Source organism: Vigna umbellata, chromosome 8, assembly GCF_029865625.1.
Source record: "Vigna umbellata cultivar VRB3 chromosome 8, Vumbellata_1.0, whole genome shotgun sequence".
Lineage (NCBI taxonomy): Eukaryota > Viridiplantae > Streptophyta > Magnoliopsida > Fabales > Fabaceae > Vigna > Vigna umbellata.
The window spans coordinates 33,948,710-33,968,185 of record NC_142172.1 but is presented as its reverse complement, the minus strand read 5'-3'; the positions used below and the strand labels follow the sequence as shown (position 1 = coordinate 33,968,185).

The following is a 19,476-nucleotide window of genomic DNA, read 5'->3' as shown; positions in this document are numbered from 1 at the left end:
TTTAAAAATTAAAACTAAATTATGACAAAATAAAAATATAAGAAATAAATTAAAACTAGTGTGACATAACAGTAACATAACTATTATCTGTTGCATCACATTAGATTGACACATAACTTTTTTTTTAAATTTAAGATAAAAATAAAAAGTAAAATAATTTAAAAAATATTTAAAAAATCACAAACTAACACAGTGACATATTTTTATCTAAAATTTAATTACTTCAATCTTTTATAACTAAAACTCAATTGAAATAAAAAATGAAAAATCTATTTAAAAAGGTCACATAAAATAAAGAATTGTATGATTAAACCTAAAATAAATATTAATATGATATCAGTGAAGTTATATATCTTGAGTATGCGTGTTCTTTTTTTAATCTTTATTTAGATTAATTCACTTATTAAAAGAACAAAAGTTAATTTGACACGGATAACACACTCGAGATTACTTTTAATAATATAATAATATATATTATGATTTTAAATTAAAAAATAATATAATTATAATTAAAATATTATTATTTAATTTTGTCAAATGAACATAATTTGTCGTTTTGTTGTATCCGCATCACAGTTATTCTTAAAAAGGAAAATGATACTTTGACAATATTTTAATATTATCTATGTGTTATTCTGTGATTGGTCCATGTTGATGTTTATGATTATTATTATTGATTATAGAATAATTTTAGACTAATTATAGAATAATTCTATTAAAAATGTGCACAGATTTAGAGTTGGGGGAGACTAATAATTTAATGCCCAGCTCAGGTAGGACATATGTACGCGAAAATCCCTATAAGTTAAATTTAATTTAAATATAATTTTTAAAGATTTAAAAACTTATATGATTTTCTTATATACTACTTTATGGGATAACTTTTGATTCAATTTATACAAAAACTATTATCTTATTTTTTATAGAAAACCTCATAACTAATTCTAGAGATTGAAATTTTGTATCTTATCTCTCTTCATGTCCTTTTCTTATTTTTATATTAAATATCATGTCTGTTCGAATAAGAGATTAAATTTTTTTACATCAACCATCATTACAACTATGAGATAGAGAAATAATAACATATAATAAAATAAATAAAAATGATAAAATACTATATAAGACAATAAACTAAAAATATTGAAAAGGTCTTTTCATTGAATTATGTTAGTTTTACTTACAGTCACATCTAGTTGGCTGAAAAGGGGCGTTTAAGTTATATATTTGACAAATTATGGAAATTATAAATATAATTTTAACTCAACTACGTAATATTATATTTTTATTTATAAAACTAATTTTCATATTATCAAAAACATATACAAAGATTTTGAAATTATAACTTCTATTTTATAAAATTTAACAATAGTTATCTAATTTTAATAAATAATACAATTTAAATTTACGTGTGTCAATAATTAATAATATAAACATAATATATCAAACAAAATATATTTAAAAATTATACAAAATATGAATGTGTATAAATGTGTTAAAAATATTTGAATTAGATTTATTAATATTTGAATATAAAAATATTTCTATTATTGTATAAATGTGTTTTTGAATATAAGCTCATAAAAACGTGAAAATAAACTGAGTAAATCTTCACGACTCTTAAATATAAAGTCAATAATAAAAAATAATCAAAACCACCAAAATTTAATAAAAAACATTACATGATAAAAGATAAGAAAAACATTAGAAAGTAAAAAAATATAGTCAAATTGAATTTGACTAAAGTAGCAAGAGAAACGAATAACAAAAATTAAATCTTACACTTTTCTCTATCTTTTTTCATTAAAAGACTTTGATAATTTAATATTATTTATGATAGAAAATAATTTGAAAAAATATACTTTTAGATATTTTATTTGATATTTTTAAGTAATTATATTATTTCGTAGTATAAAAAAAATGATAATTGCCAATTTTTTTGAAATATTATAAGATATTTTTAAATCTTTATAGTAACCAAGTATAAAAGATATTAAATTTATTTAAAAGATAATCGGTAAAGATTACATTATAAAAAAATAAAATAAAATTACAGTAAAAAGATAAATAAAAATTAATCCTAATTTATATGTAAAGAGACTCAAGAAAACAATGATTTATGAATCCTTTGAGGAGTTTAATCTTGACTTCTCCATCATCTTTTATGTGATTTTTCCTCTTTTCTTATATTTTGTGTTATTTTTACCCTTCTTATCTTTTGCCATTTTCTTTATTTTTTCTTTATTATTGTGATATTTAATATCTTTTTTTAAATATTTTATCTTTTTTATTAATCTTTTTTATACTTTTTAAAACTTATTTATTAAAATTAATTCCATTTTAATTAAGAGACTGGATTTGAATTATTTTTACTCAAACTAATTTATGTTTGTTGTTATTTTCTTAATGATACTGAGATTTTTATAAATACTATTAATTTAATCACTTCAAGAATTATTAATAGATAACTATAAATTTAAAATATAATTATATATTTTGAAAATACTTTGAAATTTTAAAATAATATACTTTCAAATATTTTAAAATATCTGTCCATTATAAATGTGAGCTATATAAAATGATATATATTTACACAAATAAAAAACGAGTTTCATAATTAAAAAGATACAATCATACATATTTCTAAGTTAAAAAATTTACACTATCAATTAATAAAAATATTTTTAAATATATTTTGTAATATTATCATCACCCGAGTTTAGTTTTCTTTCAAGTTTGTTAGAATCAACAAATTATTGACATGTTTTATATTGAATATAAGTTATTTAAAAAAAGTGGAAAATTTGAATTATTGTATTGCAAGAAGGTATTTCAGAGAAATTATCTCAAGAAGCCGTATTTAAATAAATATTTTATATATACTAAATGATTATAAGTTTTTAGATATTATATGATAATCTTATCAAAATTATGATAAAAGGGGGAATAGAGTGCATCAGGGATTGAGTTTATAGTATTAATTAATGCTCCTGGAAGAAAGTTTGACACACCAGAATACAAGAACATCGTCACATGATTATAAATCCCAAATCTGATTGATACTCGTAGCGTCAACTGCTACAGCTCCGACGGAGCAATCTCCTACTTGCCATCCACACGTTAACAAATTATAGATCAATCTCATATTCTTTCTCTCTTCTCTTCTTTTTTTCTTTCTTTCTTGTCCCTGTCTCCTTGTCTGTCCACACGCTTTCCTCTTTCTCTGTCTAATTTCTAGAGCCTTCGTAATTCCACTTTTCGCACGCTTTGGTTTCAATACCAGAAGAAAAAAATTTCCTTTTTGATTCTCCCAGGCGACTTCGCTTACAATCTCCTACTTCTTCTGTACGTATATTCCTTATTCTTTGTTCTTTTTTTCAATTTTTAGTTTTCCTTCTTTTCTAACTTGATCCCCTATCTCAGCGCCGAAACGTGTCTCAGTTACGCCAGAATTCGAACACGAGATTAGTTTGTGGCTTTCTCTGTTCGAGTTCTTTGGAAGTTGAATTAGCCGGGTTTCCGCAACACTAACCAAATCGTGCCCTCTCCGCAATGCTGCGATCGTGAGTTCTGGTCAGCAATTGCTCTTGTTTACTTCGCTGACACGTGAAATTGTTTTTTTCTTGTTTGTCATGGCTGGGTTTCATCTTCGTTGAAGACCGCTGAAGGAAAAACGGGACAATGATTACTGCATGTTTTAGATTCTTTTCTGAATTGTGTACTTTAATTCAGTCTTGCAAATCTTTTTTATCTGTCTCTCTTGGGATTGATAATTAGTTTCGTTACATGAATTTTTGCCCAATATTTTTGTTTTCCTTTTGCTTTTTTAGTGTTTGCTTCTGGAATAGAATCATGTTAGGTGATGTTTTATTTTATTTTTCTTCTTTTCATTGTCTTGGAAAATCTTAAAAGCGTGTTTGTTGCTGTATTGCAGTGATTTTTTCCATGGCGAGATCGTGAAGATCTTAAAATGGGAACCTCGGAGAAATAGATTTGCATTGTAAATTGGGCTTGAACTTGGCGAATCAGCAGGAATCTGAATTCTGTAAAATCTGCTTGTGCAATTATTTATCGTGGAGGGTGGACAAAATGGTCTTTGAAATCAGTTCTGTTGTTTCAAAGTTGCAAATGGTATCCACTTCGGACCATTCCTCCGTTGTCTCCATGAACTTATTTGTGGCTCTTCTTTGTGCTTGTATTGTCATTGGTCATCTTCTTGAGGAGAATCGGTGGATGAATGAGTCTATCACTGCCCTTTTGATTGTAAGTATGCACCGTCCTTGAGCTTATTTGCCCCACGATATTTAAAAGTATGGGTTAAATTTTTTAGTCTTACTGCTAAAATTGATTTTTCTCTTAGTCCGTTTGTGGAAAATTCTATATTTCGGCCTCTACGTTTAAACATGTTTACAAATTGGTCTTTGTTGTTTGAGAATGTTACAAGAAAAATAGATTTACTCGCTGTATATTTTTGCTTTTGTCTGCTTATGAAAAATATTTACAATTTGATTCGGTTCCAAAGTGAGAATGGTTCATACATCTAAGTTTTTTTCTCTTTGGTTCCTGTAGGGAAAATATTTTAACACCTTTATATTGTTAACAAATGCTAGGGAATAATTTGCAAAAGAAATTCTTTTAGGGATCAATATGTAGGATTCTTTTATGCGGAAACTTAACTGGAAAATAGTGTCAAAGTGTAAGGATCACTTTTTTTAATTTAACCTTAATAGTCCAACTCCTCCAAATATTTTTCCATCCTTTAGGAGGCAATGGTATGCGTGTTTTGAGGCTTAGTTTGAACAATGGTTCGTGCAGCTTTTCTTTTTCTTGTTTTTATTGGACAATGATTAAATTTCATATTATTTTTCTCAGGGTATTTCCACTGGCGTAGTCATTTTGCTGTTTAGTGGTGGTAAAAGCTCACATATTCTTGTTTTCAGTGAAGATCTTTTCTTCATATACCTTCTGCCGCCTATAATATTCAATGCTGGGTAATTTTTCGTCTTCAGCACCTTTATCTTATCTAGCTAGTAATTGATGCATGACTCATTTATCATTCTGTTATTAAAGAAAAAGGGAAGTTGCTTTATTTTGCCCCTTTACAAGTTAAAATTTCCTTGCAGACATCCAAACTTCCCAATGTGATAATCTGGAAGTAATTTGTTTGATTTTCACAGATACACGGTATACTTGTTGATGATTAATGCACGTTTGGTGTTTGTTGGGGAGGGGAGAGGGATATAAAATTTTTCTGCAGAATTAAAAGCTAGTCACAAGTAGAGTTATATGATGGTGGATAACTTTAGGAGCTCATTCAATGTCTAGAGTCTGGCTGTTTGAAATATACCGGATACTAGCACTCAGTTGACTTGCTTGCGCACTTGTACTTACACGAGTGACATAGAACTCGAGTCCCAAGTTTAAGTTCCCTATTTCATTCATTACTTCAATTATTTGAAAATTATATGACTTGAACAAGTTCTACTTTTCTTGACCTTTTCTTGTAGATACTATTGGTGGTTTTGTATGTGATGATTGCTTTCACGACTATGTAGTTAAAAGGATCAGTTTATGTATCCATGATACGATCATAAAATGTATTAATGCCATATTAAAAACTCCTGAATCATATTATTTTCCCCTCCTAAAACCCCTGTCCTTAGTCCTGAAATCCATGTTTTATTCTTAACTTTTGACTTCACGTGTATGATACATTGCAGTTATTTTTTTCTTATGATTTGGTTCTGTGTAATTCATTTCAGGTTTCAGGTGAAAAAGAAGCAGTTTTTTGTTAACTTCATGACCATCATATTATTTGGTGCTATTGGTACATTAATATCTTGTGCAGTCATAACTTTGGGTATGCATTATCGCTTTACTTGTACTTGTTAGGTTGTTATTTAAGATTTGATGCAGTTAGAAAATAAATTTGCCTAGTTATTTGACTAAATTTGAGGGATTATTTCAGGTGCGTCACAAATTTTTGAGAAGTTGGATATTGGTCCACTGGAATTAGGGGATTACCTAGGTATTTTACTTGTCAATATCATCTACTTGGCAATCTCTCATTTGGTTTTTGACGTACTAATTTATGATAATTTTCAGCAATTGGTGCAATATTTGCTGCGACGGATTCTGTTTGCACATTGCAGGTTTGAAGCAATATATTCTTTACATTTTACTTACAACTATGGTATCATTATAGTTACTGAACTTATGAATGATTATGCAGGTGCTAAATCAGGACGAGACACCTTTGCTGTACAGTCTTGTATTTGGGGAGGGTGTTGTGAATGATGCTACATCAGTGGTGCTTTTCAATGCAATCCAAAGCTTTGACCTCAACCACATAGACCCTTCAATAGCTTTGCACTTTTTGGGCAATTTCTTGTATTTATTTGTCGCAAGCACAATGCTTGGAGTGTTGGTAAATGTTTTTCTCCCTCTAATTCTCTCATGCATGCATCATATTGAATCATAGACAAAATGTATGTCAAAATCGAGCATGCACATAAATATTTATATGGAGTTGTCGCTATGGTCTAATGTCTGTTCATCACCTTGTAGACAGGTCTACTCAGTGCTTATATTATCAAAAAGCTGTACATTGGAAGGTATTTTCTTGACATTTTCCCATTTCCATTGTCTGTTCACGAGTAACTGTTTTGGTATTACATTGTTTATTGTATATGCAGTTAACTATTGGTGAAATAAAGATACAATTCTATGATAATTAATAAATTTCTCACTTCATCCAATCTAAATCTTTTGTATTGTTTGTCAACCATGTACGTTAACAGGTTCATTTGAGTTTTTTTATTCTAAATGTTGTGTTGTTCACCATAAGTTATTTCATACCATTGAAATAAAATGGATTAAATATGTTTCTACTTCCTAAACTTTAACGTGAAATTTGAATTTGTTTCCGTGTGAAAACTTTGATGTATTTTGGTCCTAAAACTTTAAAAATGAATATATATATAGTCCTTTTAACCTAATTATATTAAATTTTTTTACTTGTCAATCGCATTTCCCAGTTGACATTAAAGTGAGAATGTGTCAATCGATATAAACAACTCAAATACTTGCATGACATGTCAAAAAAATTTAACCTAATTGGGTAAGGTTTGGAGACCAAAATACATCAAAGTTTCAAAAATGGGTGAATTCCAATTTCTTATCAAACTTCAAAGACTAAAAACATATTTAACCTAAATAAAATAAAAATCAATAAAAATGTGAGACTTGTTAGACATTGGTTTCTACAATGAGTTATAAAACTTAGTGCATCCCTGAATTTTAAATTGTCTTTTTTTTTTTTAGGAAAAAAAGTCACATTAGTTCAGTTGACTTTTAGTAACTTGGTATCCTCAGTCTTTGTGCATCTGTTAGCTTGTTCTTTCTATCTTGAGTACTAAGGTTTTAGACCCTTTATTTGGTAACTATGATACATGGCACAGGATGGTTTGAAACAATTCTTTATTGATGTTGAACACATTTCTCCTTAATTTCAGGCACTCTACAGATCGTGAGGTTGCTCTTATGATGTTAATGGCGTACCTATCCTACATGCTAGCTGAAGTAAGTTTTAAAGAATTTTAGTAACATTTTGTGGATACGGTCAACATTTGTCATTAATATGATGCTGATGTATCTACATCTTCTGCAGTTATGCTATCTAAGTGGCATCCTCACTGTATTCTTTTGTGGGATTGTTATGTCTCATTATACCTGGCATAATGTGACCGAGAGTTCAAGAATCACTACCAAGTATGTCTTCTAAACATATTTCTTCATGTTATATACACTGTTCAAGTTTACGCATTCCTAAACATATTTTTCATGTAACCCTTGCAGGCATTCTTTTGCAACCTTGTCATTTGTTGCTGAGATCTTTATCTTCCTTTATGTGGGTATGGATGCCTTGGACATTGAAAAATGGAAATTCGTCAGTGATAGGTATTCTTTAGACCCATTAATAATAATCTATTCACCAATTTGCGCTCATGAAAAATTGCTGAATGGCATTCTTTCATGTACACAAATGGTCTGCTTCTCTACTGAAACGGTCCTTGTATTACTTGATGCTTCTGTTGTGCTTTTAGCTTTTATTTTTCTTTAGTGAATTTTTATTCTGCATTCATCAATCTTCTCAATACTTCCTTGTATTATATTAGAAAAACAATTAATTTGCTATACTTGGTTCTTTCTGCAGTCCTGGAACATCTATTGCAGCTAGTTCAGTATTGTTGGGCCTAGTTCTTGTTGGAAGAGCAGCCTTTGTTTTCCCCTTATCCTTTCTATCCAACTTGGCTAAAAAATCACCGAATGAGAAAATTAGCTTCAGACAGCAAGTATGGCTAAATTTCTGTCAATGAGTGCTCTTTCCCAGATTTATTGTGCTACTAAGTTTTGTTGACAAGTTTCTCCTTGTTTTTAGGTGATTATTTGGTGGGCTGGTCTTATGAGGGGAGCTGTTTCAATGGCACTTGCATATAATCAGGTAGGAGCAACAATGCTTATTAGTGGTTTTGTTTTGTCTTTTGGAAAAATGAATTATTGACCACTGATTCTGCCAATGGAAAGTGAGGAAAGAACAGTGGTCACAGAAGATAGGATCTTATAAACTGATGCTTTAAAATCTGATGCTCTTTACAAATGCAGTTCACCATGTCGGGGCATACTTCACTGCGAAGCAATGCAGTCATGATCACTAGCACCATCACTGTTGTACTTTTCAGCACGGTGGTAAGATAAATGTTTTGTAGTTGCTGACATGCAGAGGCAGTGTCATTGGTTTATTTTTATTACAGAGGCTTTTTTGTCTTTCCTATATCACTTCTATGTCACTTCTATTCATTCCATTAGATTAGCCATTTGACTTGCTGTCTATGATAATAAAAGAATGATTCTTCCACTTGCCCTGCTTTACCAGTTTGCATTACTAACTGTACCTTCACCTTGTGATGCTCAAATTAATCAAATTTGACATGGTTAAATATTATATAAGTTTTTTTTTTAAGATGGTGCTGACACTTCGTAATTACCATTCTCAGGTGTTTGGTTTGATGACTAAGCCACTCATAAGGCTTTTACTACCTCATACTCCAAATCACAAAGAAATAAACATCGTGATAGCAACAGATGCATCTACTCCAAAATCAGCCACTGTCCCACTTCTTGGGAGTGCCCAAGACTCTGAAGTCGATATTGATCCAATCCATCGTCCAAGCAGCATCCGCGCATTGCTTAGAACTCCAACACACACTGTTCATCGTTTGTGGCGTAAGTTCGATGATGCATTCATGCGTCCTGTTTTCGGTGGAAGGGGTTTTGTTCCTGTAGAACCTGGCTCTCCATCTGAACGTAATGGTCATCAATGGCGTTGAGGAAAAAGGCCAAGAAATATGTAATTTGTATTGTAAAACAGTAAATTTTTGTGGAGGTCAAGCAATGCTTGTATAAGAATCCCGTACTGAGATTTTGTCAGCTTTTTGGGTAGTGAGAAGTGAGAGCATATGTCATCTCAACTCATCTCAACGTCCTTCGTAAAGTGTAATATTTTATTATTAGATTTCTTTGACAATTATCATTGTATTTAAAATTTGAATAGCTAAAGCTAAATATTTTTCAAGTTTTATTTATTGGTTTTTTGTTTTTTCTTGTTGGCAGCTTCTGCCTTAGAAAGATTAATTTTTAGTGCACCTGATTACCAACAAACCTTTCACATAATTTGACATGAAGGATTGCTCACATTATTATAGCAAAATAAGGTTTAGATTTTTCCAAAAAGTATTTTTTTTATAAATTAAAATTAACTTATGGACAACAAATTAAGAGATAGAAATTTGACATTATTTTGTTATAATTTAATTTTAATTTATAAAGAAATTTATTTATTTTTATTCTAATATATCTGTAAGAATCCTGAACAGGATAATGGAGGTGTGACAGGCAAAATCTTTCAAGTGGCAATTGCATTACTTGTTCTTTAGCCGAGTGTTTTTCTTGAAACTTTAGAGTTACAGAAATCTATGTAGGTACAATACTCATTAGACAACGTTTTTACTATAACTCCAGTGTGTTTTGTTCTTTTCTGCTGGGATTACTCTCCTTTCTTTTCACCCGAATAAGTTGCAAACCTTTTGATGATGTACACGAGATTGCTACAGCTATGGTTAGAAAACCGGTTTAGGTAACGGTTAAAATGTTTTTCATATAAAATCAAAATTACCTACAATCACATATTAATCATTCCTCAATTCATGTTGAAAATAAAATAAGAAAGCCTACGTGGATTTGTTATTGACAATAATGAAAGTGATAAAATTACTCATGAGTTTGTCATCTTCTAAATAGAGTATCTTAGATTTTGTTTTTATTTCTCTTTTGATACGATGAAAAGAAAAAGATCGAGATTTGTATTGTATTTCTATAAACGAGAACCATAACACTATTATAAATTACTTTGAAAATAGTAGTATTTTTTCATCAAAATATTTTAAAAAAATCATGACATTTATGTTCTTATTTATAATTTTATATTAACTTTTGATATTTTTGAATAATAAAATAATGATCCTAACACAAAATAAATAAATATATATATATATATATATATATATATATATATATATATAGCAATTATATGACTTATAATTGTTTTATCTGTGTTATATATTTAATTTTATAAATTTGTTAAATAATTATTTTTGATATATTAGTTTCTTTTTGTGTATTTCTTTTATTCATTATAATCATTTTAATTATGCATGAAAATATTTCAATTGATCTAGTATAGGATGAGAGTGATATTTAAGTTTAGAGTTAGATGATTAAATTTCTTATCTTATTAATATTCTTACTTTAATAATTAAAAATCATTCTATGCTTTAATGAATTTTTGGTATAGTAAAAAACAAACACTGTTTACACTAGTAATAATAATATTAACACTAATGGAAGTAAATAATTTGTAGTTTGATAGGGTAAATAAATAAATAGGGGATAAAATCCAGAGATGAAGCAAAGCGGGGATAGACAATAGCAGAAAATGGATCATCTGTAGGTATTGTTTGTATCAGTCGGAATCACAATTCTTGCCATACTGTTACTGTTTCTCAAATCGCCTCCCACTCTTCTATTCCAAAATCCTCTCTTTCCTTTCAATTCTCAAAATTAGGTTTAGGGTTTTTCTTTGTTCAGAAACAAAGGGAGTTTTGGGAGATATGGTAGACCAATCGTTGCTGACACTCCAAAAACAAGGGCCAAATTCAGTGGTAATTGAAGGAATCCACAATTGGGTGTTTGAGTGCCATGGGTTTTTGCACAATGCGGTTTTGATCATCGCTTCCTTTCTCTTCGTCTTGTACTTAGCACTGCAAGCTAGACAAAGCTTCCTCAAACTCTCAAATGGTCGTTCTTACATCATTATATCCTATTACGCTTCTCTCTGGCTTGTCAGTATCCTCAATCTCGTGTGGTGCTTTTCCCAGGTCAACTTATGTTTTCCCGCAATTTCTTTAATCCAGCAAAAAATAAATAAATAAAGTAAATTTACAGTTTATTTTCCAAATGTTTCAACTTGTGTAGTTTTTTACCTCGAATTGCTTACAGCTTGTGAATTTGGTGTGCATGTTTGGACTTTTGTTGGATGGTTTAGAGTATTCAAAGCTAGTTTAAAATAATAGTTAGTTAGATTTTAAATGAATGTTCGCGTGTTTGGTTTCAGCTTCAGCTTGAAGAATGAATCGATTCTTGGCACAAAATTGATTTCGAGATTAAGCAATTTTAAATAGTTTTTTGCATTACTTTTATATCATATCGCTTAAAAATAAAAACATCTAAACATAAATCATATCACTTAACATCAGTTTGAACCAAAATCAGTTTTACAAAATCAATTTGCAAATGTCTACTCAATCACAGACTTAGTAGGATAAACATGTTAGTAACTCTAAAGATGTTAATTATTGGAATTGAATATTGCTATTATTATTATTAACTAAACCTTATTTGTTGTAAATGGTGTTAGTTTTGTGATCTGCTGGCGATGGTGAATGTTTAATTCTTTGATTGATGCAGACATGGGAGTGCTCTCCTGGGAAAGAGTTTGCGTGGAACTTGTTGTCCCTCTTTACTACTTCTGGAATGTTGTTTCTTGAAGTGAGTTTGCTTGCGTTTTTGTTTCAAGGAAATAGTACCAGTGGCTTAGAAGCGTTAACTCGAACTTTTGGTATATCTGGGATTATTGTTGGTTTTGATATCTTGTTGAAGGTAATTCTGTGTTTTTTTCTGCAATCTTGCTGCTAGTCCTTATATGGGTTTTACTGTATTAACTGTTACAGTTTCACCTTTTCCTTTTTAGGCTATATATCTGTTTGCATTCGGGATTCCAATTTTCATCAACAGTGGTTACCCTACTCCTCACTTGAAGTGGAACTTGTGGGTCATTCACAAGCTGTTGCTTACCCTTGTTTACGGTTTCATATTGTTTGTTTATCATTCTAGGTGGAGAGAAAGGTTACCTGGTAAGTTAGTTGTCTGGATTGTTATATTATGCCTTTAATTAGTTTTATGATAGCATAATTTATATTCGTCATTTTGCAGCGAGGCCTGCATACTACAAGTATGTTATTATCATGTTCATCTTGAATGCAATTGCACTATTTGCTTGTGGCATTACTGGAAACGGTGCTTCTTTTGGTTTCTGGTTAGATTCTAGTATTATTCTGTAGCTTACTAGAAAGAGATTCTTTTGAATTTTTTTTCTTTTGGCTTCTTTCTCTAAAGATTTGTTTTTTACTTTTTCTCTCAGGTTATATCATTTCACGATTGTGTGTTACCATGCCGCTTATCTTCCCCTTCTGTATATAACCTTCCTGGCTGACTTTTTTCAGGTCATAGTGTCCTTAACTTAATGCCTGGAGTTCAATTTTTACAGTTCAAACATTGGTATTGTTTGCAGTTAGGAGTTAGGAGTTAGGAATCTTCCTTCTTTTATTTATCAAACTGTTTGTTGTTATTGTGATTGTTACAGGAGGACGATTTGCGTTTGGAAAACGTGTACTACTCTGAAATGAAAGATGCTGGTTTCTTCGAATCAGATTGGAACTGATGTGGTAGTTGCTATATGTTTAGATTAATAAGGCCTCGATGTAATAATTACCAGGGCATCCGTTCACGAAATTTGTAAATGAAGTAAATATTTCAGTAAATCGCTTTAGTAGATAATTTTTTAAAAGAAGTGTTAGTAACCTCAGGTTAATGATATATCAGAATGTTCTATTCGTGATTTAATATTGAATTTATGTTATCTGTTTGTTCAATTAATTAATTTCGGAAAAAATAATAATGAACAATCATTACGCTTCAAGCCTTTACACAATGCGAAAAATAGTCATTTATTGCATTCTTGTTACATAAATAAATTGTTTGGTTTAAATATTGGGAAAGGAGGTAAGAAGTTTGAAGATTGCCCCATCCTGATTATTAATGGTTAATCGACGGGCATGATCCCAAACGAAAGCTTATCACACGAGAGACTTGAGTTGGCTGTTATGAGAAATCTAATATCGAGGTTTGATTTTATAAGATGACCATATTAAAATTGGAATTTTACGTACATTTAGTCAAATTTCTATTAATCTGATTTTAACCGCATGTATAGTTAGAAAATTTCTTAAGCAAAATTATGGGTATTTTGAGAAGATTATTGGAAAGATATAACATTAATGAAATCTTTAACATTAATGAGATTTAAATAGAACTTTGAGAATGATAGGACTTTTGATTAAAAACTTAAGAAAATGTATTTATATATCTTTTACTTTATAATGGATTCACTTAATATCTAACTTAAACTCACATTTAGATTTTTAATAATATCTTAAGGATAAGTTATTTTCATATTTATACATTTTCTTTCAAGTAGAAGCATTAATTATGAGTACTTCAATCACCTATATTATATTTGTTTGATGTATAAACTTTGATACAATTTACTCAAAATTATATTAATAAAATTTTAACTAGTTGTGTAGTAAAAAAATTTCATAATTTTAAGCAAACTTAATCATAGATCTTTTGAGGAGATCAAAGGATAAACACAACACCAATAAAATTTCAATACATTCGAGTCAAACTTATATAAGAGATTACTTTCAACCTAAAACCTTAAACAATGAGTGTATGAACTTTTATCTTATAATGTATATTTAACTTTCTGTAATCAATATGAAACTTTGACTCACTTAGATTCCGAACAATATTCTCTTCAAGTGTGAGTTCTTTCTACATTGTTACACTCCTTCAAACGACACTTGTGTAGTAAGAGAATTTCATAATTTTAAACAAACTTAATCATGAATCTTTTGACAAAATTAGTAGAAAAACACAACACCAACGAGATCTCACTACTAATGAAATTCGAGTCACTTACAATTCAAAACCTTAAGGCAATGAATTTATAATCTTCTTCCTTATAAGGTGCTTAACTTTCTCTTCTCTATTCAATTACAACTTAAACTCACACTTGTACTCTCAATACTTAAATACATTTTAAATTAACTATATATAATTTTGTAAATGTTTGATTATAAATAGAACAATTTAAATTGCTTAAATTTTAATTTTATTATCTCAATAGAATATATTAAATTATTACCTAATATAAAAATAATTTTAGTATTAATTAATATTTAAATAACTTAAAATTATAATCGGTGAAAATTTTTAGTTTATATTGATGGAGGGTATTTCAGTTTATCTAGAAAAGGTTATAACTTTTTGTAAAATGATTTAATTGATATGAACAAGGTTATTGTTGTTTGGGTGGTAGTCAATCTTATTTTAATAACTTTTTTTTACTTTTTTTAGCGTTATAATAAATTTTGGATGATATTAGTCAAAATAATCTCAGTTAAGAATATCCAAAACGCTTCCCTTTTAAAGTAATATGTAACATACATTATTTAAATATTTGATATGAATATTTTTTAAACTCCCCACGAAATAGACTATAAAATATGAGTTGTATCAGATAATTATTGCTAACATGTACTAACGAAAAAAAATAAAATAAATCAAGGGAATACAATTGAAATAGTAAAATGAAATTATTATTTTCATTTAAATTAATATCCATTTATAAACTTCAACCTTTTCAAAATAAAAAATAGATATGTAAAAAAATAAAAATAAAAAATGAAATTCAATGTAAAGTTCTATAATAGAATAGAAATAAGTTCTAAACAAAAATAAAAAATAAAACTTCTGTAATTTTCTTGATTTAATAAAACGAAAAAAGATAAAAAAAGAATACAAATACAATAAAAAATATCGTGAGCCATAAACATTTTTTTCTTTTTTTCTCCTATCAAACACAAAATTAATATCTCCTTTACACCCTGCTGAGCACACTATTAACTGCTCCATGAATTCAAACTATAACAAAAATTAACATTTCTTACTTAAAAAAAGGGAAAAAGTTATTTGACATCACATTATTATCTTTTAACAATTTTTACAAAGATAAAATGATCTTTAACAAAAATTAATTTTTGTATATTTTTAAAAGAAAGAGAGAATGAATAACAGCGAGGAATAGTATCAAATAATAGTAAAAAAATTTGGTGTAGAATAAAATTTGTATGCAGCTGGCATGTATCGTGGGTGAAAGTTTCCCTTTTCTAATTCGAATTCCAATACCAAGGTCACAAATTTTTAAAAGGAGCAAAATCTATGGTTACGGTAAAATATAGATGGATTCTACTTGTACCTCTTCTCCAGCTTCTTTCGCAAACCTTAAAGTAGCTATTAAAAATTATTTACGAAGGATACAACGTATAAAAAATCAAAGATAAAATTTTAAGCAAAACTACGACAGCTATATCGTAATTATTACAAAGGCATACCGCCCACCGGAATCGTGAAATGTAAAAACCACAACCTTCACACAATTTCCCCCCGCAATTTTTATTTTTTTCAAACCTAAACAAGGCAACAGTAGAATATGCAGATAAAATACTTAATCAACTACCCCATACTACATGGAAAATTATGAATGCCTACCAGAGATGTTTTTCATCTGGTACATGTTTACTCTTAAGGATTCTGTTTACTGATTATCTCCTCGATAAGATCTGCAGCATCCTGAACTGTTGAGATGCTCTGTGCACTATCTTCTTCTACACTGATACCAAATTCCTCCTCAAGCCCCATCACGATCTCAACCTAAGGAGCATGTCACGGATAAGTAAATCACAACAATCTAAGGTTAATGGGTCTTTCATCTTTATATACTATACAAATGTGGGTGGGACTTGGACTCTCCAAATTTGCTAAAATAAATCCAAGGAGCATTGAATGGAAGCAGTTATGGCAAGATGTTACTTACAGTGTCAAGTGAATCAGCTCCAAGAGCCGCGAATGTTGACTCTCCAGTGACTGTAGAGTCATCTGGTAGAGCCAGCTGGTTCTTTACTATTTTGCACACCTTTTGTACTGTCTCCTGTTTAGCCTGCGTATTGAATTCAACATATAAGCATGAAAGCATTGAATACTCCCTCCCCGCTCCCCAAGCACACACATGAAAATTTATTTAGCATATGGAAGAGACAAAAAAGTATTATTATTCAGTAAAAAAGGAATTCTGGAATTTTCTTATATTTCAAGATATTCAGTCATTTCTATCTACACAACCCACGTTATTGAAGCGTGCATTGAATAATTAAACAGTTATGCATAGTCATACTCCCGCCCATGTGAAATACTGAACCATCTAGATATAGTTAGACTAGTGCCAAATTGTCAGCATAGAAATGCCTCTAAGCTTCTTGAAATTCTATAAAACACAACATTGAAGAATTAGAATATTGTTAAATAGAAAGGCCAAAACAAATTTCACAGATAAATTTGTACAAAATCAGCAATATGCAAAGGTTGTGCGCACTTTAGTTTCGCTAGATAAATTCATTTATAAAATTATAATCATACAAAACAATGTAGTTTAATCTTAAACTAAAATCAAAAGCTATAACTTACAAGTTATAACTGTGCTTTATCCTTCATTTTCTAGAACAGCTAAAAAAATTGAACATAGCGAAACTAATACCGAACTAAACTACATTATTAAACAAAACTCTTGAAAGAAAAAAAAATGAACAATTGTCCCCAAACCCAACTGTGTAAAGTGAATTGTAGCTTATGAGATTGAAATGTATATTTTAAAATAAGATGTTCCGAGAGAATAGTTCAAATAGTTTGAACAGTTAAAAAGCAGTTTAGAACAATTCAGAGCTGTTCAACTCATCCAAACTGTTCTGCAGTTAAGTTTGTTTCAACAATTATGCGCTTAAATTCAGTTGATCAAACCACTTTTAGAGTTTACTTCGATTGTCTACTCCCTCTCTTTTACGTGAGAAAAATCCTAAAATGTGTATCATTTCAGCTTTATGTTTATTTTTTAATTTTCCATAGATATAACATTTCATATTTTCCAGCACAAATTCTCTGAATTCAAACCGTATGACTTATGAGGTGAAATCCATTTAAATTACTACTAACTACGGTTTGAAGCAGCTCGAGATCTACTGATTTAATGTCCATGCAAGCAAAGTAAAATTTCTCAAAGAGGGCTGAAGCACTTCACTAGTAGTAACATACAGCACAGGAAACTCTGAGGCAAACTGAGCGCGGCTGCGAGCTAAAAGAAACATTCCTCCTCCCGTAGATTGAAATTGAGCCAAACCTTGGGCTAGGAACTGAATTAAATGCCTGTTCAATAAGCATTCAAAGAAACTTCATTAAAGAACGAATACAAAAGAACGAGACAAGAACAAGACACCACTCTGCTTTTATAAACAATGGAGAAATTATATGAACTATTACAGAAAATCGTTGAAGTTGTTCAGACGTGCAATGCAGGAAAATAATATGTAAAGCATTTTATATATTCTGATCTAAGATTTCCAGCTTCAGTTTAAATCTTCACTAACAAAACTGGAGAAGGAGATATGATACAGCTTTGCAGGTAGAGTTAAGATGACCATAGAATACAACGTTACAATCCATGCTCTTAAAACATAACAAATGCTATCAAGTTTTATCGTTCAATAGATGATAATTTCATGTGTAACAGTTTTCCACACGACAAACAACACAAAAGATCAATTATGAAATCAACCAGAATTTACACAAACAAATATCTGCGCAAATACGTACTCGCTTAGTAGTTATTATCGCCGTATCATCAAATGCAAAATATTTGACAAAATAAAGACAAATAATAAAAAAATATCAATCAACGAAAGATCATCAAGGAAAGTCTGCAGCAGAAGTGGAATACACAATTCAAAAAAAAATTTCCACGTAACAGTAACGAAAAAGAAACAAATAAACAGAGAATCCGAGGATCTCACAGTGCGAACAATCATTAGAAAAAAGAAGAGTAAAGCAAAACGCAGAATAACCGTTATAATGAAAAGCTTCAAAGCGCGTGGGAAGATCAAACGAAAATCGAAAACGATACCAAATTCTGATTGAACTGAAGACAGAGAGAGCGTGCGGAGAGTGATCCTCCATTGAACGTGTTGGTCGCCATGGAGCTTGGTGCGAATAGGCAAAAAGAATCGAAAGACTGTTGAGAAGGTGGCGAAGAGTGTGAATAGTGAAGTAAAGAGAGTGTCAAGGAAGTAATAAATAGCCTCTCCTTGCGCTGCCTTCGGTTCTGTTTTCGATTCTTGACTCTCTCTCTCTCTCTCTCCCACCTTCCAAATCGGACTGAGCTTAAGACTGAAATAGTCGTCGTCTCTTATTTGAGGAGTGTTTCATCCTACACCTCCAACATCTCATCCTGCACCTCCAAAAATTCCATTTTTAACCTTCTGACATATGCACCTCCAACTTTTCAAAAAATTTTATTTTTTAATAAATATATTTTTATTTTCTTCTCTCTCTTATTAAAGACACTTTAATAAATACATTTTTATTTTTTTCTCTTTCTTATTAAAGTTCCTCTGCACCATTTTAATAATAATCTAATTTAATTTAAAATTTAAATATTATTTAATATAATTTTATATTTTAATAATTATTAAAATATGATTTATATCATAATAATAGTTATATTAAATATATAAAAATCAAATAACAAAATAAAAGTAATAATGATAAAAATAAAAAATAAAATAACAATAACAATAATATAATATTTGCTTTAATATATTCAAATATATTAAATTATATTAAAATATTACAATAAATTAAAGAGTTATTAAATTTTAAATAAAACAAAATTTTTAAAAACTTATTTATTGGATAGTTTTTTATTTAAAATATAATATATATTTTTATAATAGTTTTATTAAAATTACTAAAAATAATAATAATAAAAATAATAATAATATTTAAAATCACATTTAATATATTTAAATATGTTAAATTATATTAAATTATTAAATTAAATTAAATAATTATTAA

The 19,476-nt window shown here is 29.4% G+C and overlaps 3 protein-coding genes across 3 annotated transcripts; 2 read left to right on the top strand and 1 right to left on the bottom strand.

Moving 5' to 3' along the window:
* The first annotated feature begins 3,002 nt into the window (after positions 1-3,002).
* Positions 3,003-9,637, top strand: LOC124826941 (sodium/hydrogen exchanger 2-like). The gene is made up of 16 exons (XM_047299914.2): positions 3,003-3,342; positions 3,421-3,570; positions 3,932-4,260; positions 4,870-4,988; positions 5,760-5,857; positions 5,966-6,025; positions 6,103-6,149; positions 6,230-6,424; positions 6,565-6,611; positions 7,512-7,578; positions 7,667-7,767; positions 7,855-7,956; positions 8,213-8,351; positions 8,438-8,500; positions 8,662-8,745; positions 9,054-9,637. Exons 3-16 carry the CDS (start codon positions 4,087-4,089, stop codon positions 9,384-9,386), a joined length of 1,629 nt encoding a protein of 542 aa, XP_047155870.1. The 5' UTR covers positions 3,003-3,342; positions 3,421-3,570; positions 3,932-4,086; the 3' UTR covers positions 9,387-9,637.
* A 1,378-nt stretch (positions 9,638-11,015) lies between these two features.
* LOC124826942 (protein CANDIDATE G PROTEIN-COUPLED RECEPTOR 2-like) lies at positions 11,016-13,312 on the top strand. The gene is made up of 6 exons (XM_047299915.2): positions 11,016-11,492; positions 12,082-12,273; positions 12,365-12,527; positions 12,607-12,709; positions 12,815-12,896; positions 13,037-13,312. Exons 1-6 carry the CDS (start codon positions 11,226-11,228, stop codon positions 13,112-13,114), a joined length of 885 nt encoding a protein of 294 aa, XP_047155871.1. The 5' UTR covers positions 11,016-11,225; the 3' UTR covers positions 13,115-13,312.
* A 2,529-nt stretch (positions 13,313-15,841) lies between these two features.
* Positions 15,842-18,822, bottom strand: LOC124826943 (acyl carrier protein 1, chloroplastic-like). The gene is made up of 4 exons (XM_047299916.2): positions 18,527-18,822; positions 17,662-17,772; positions 16,394-16,516; positions 15,842-16,230 (listed from the first exon to the last, which is right to left on the bottom strand). Exons 1-4 carry the CDS (start codon positions 18,596-18,598, stop codon positions 16,102-16,104), a joined length of 435 nt encoding a protein of 144 aa, XP_047155872.1. The 5' UTR covers positions 18,599-18,822; the 3' UTR covers positions 15,842-16,101.
* Positions 18,823-19,476: the final 654 nt, after the last annotated feature.

Bases quoted from the DNA above. Each gene is read 5' to 3' on its own strand.
- LOC124826943 (XM_047299916.2), bottom strand. From the start codon at position 18,598: ATGGCGACCAACACGTTCAATGGAGGATCACTCTCCGCACGCTCTCTC. The intron at 17,773-18,526 runs GTATCGTTTTCG...CTTATTGAACAG, and splicing joins TTCAGTTCAATCAGAATTTG to GCATTTAATTCAGTTCCTAG. The intron at 16,517-17,661 runs GTATGTTACTAC...TTCAATACGCAG, and splicing joins GCCTCAGAGTTTCCTGTGCT to GCTAAACAGGAGACAGTACA.
- LOC124826942 (XM_047299915.2), top strand. From the start codon at position 11,226: ATGGTAGACCAATCGTTGCTGACACTCCAAAAACAAGGGCCAAATTCA. The intron at 11,493-12,081 runs GTCAACTTATGT...TGATTGATGCAG, and splicing joins TCGTGTGGTGCTTTTCCCAG to ACATGGGAGTGCTCTCCTGG. The intron at 12,528-12,606 runs GTAAGTTAGTTG...GTCATTTTGCAG, and splicing joins GTGGAGAGAAAGGTTACCTG to CGAGGCCTGCATACTACAAG.
- LOC124826941 (XM_047299914.2), top strand. From the start codon at position 4,087: ATGGTCTTTGAAATCAGTTCTGTTGTTTCAAAGTTGCAAATGGTATCC. The intron at 6,425-6,564 runs GTAAATGTTTTT...ATCACCTTGTAG, and splicing joins GCACAATGCTTGGAGTGTTG to ACAGGTCTACTCAGTGCTTA. The intron at 7,768-7,854 runs GTATGTCTTCTA...TAACCCTTGCAG, and splicing joins AGTTCAAGAATCACTACCAA to GCATTCTTTTGCAACCTTGT.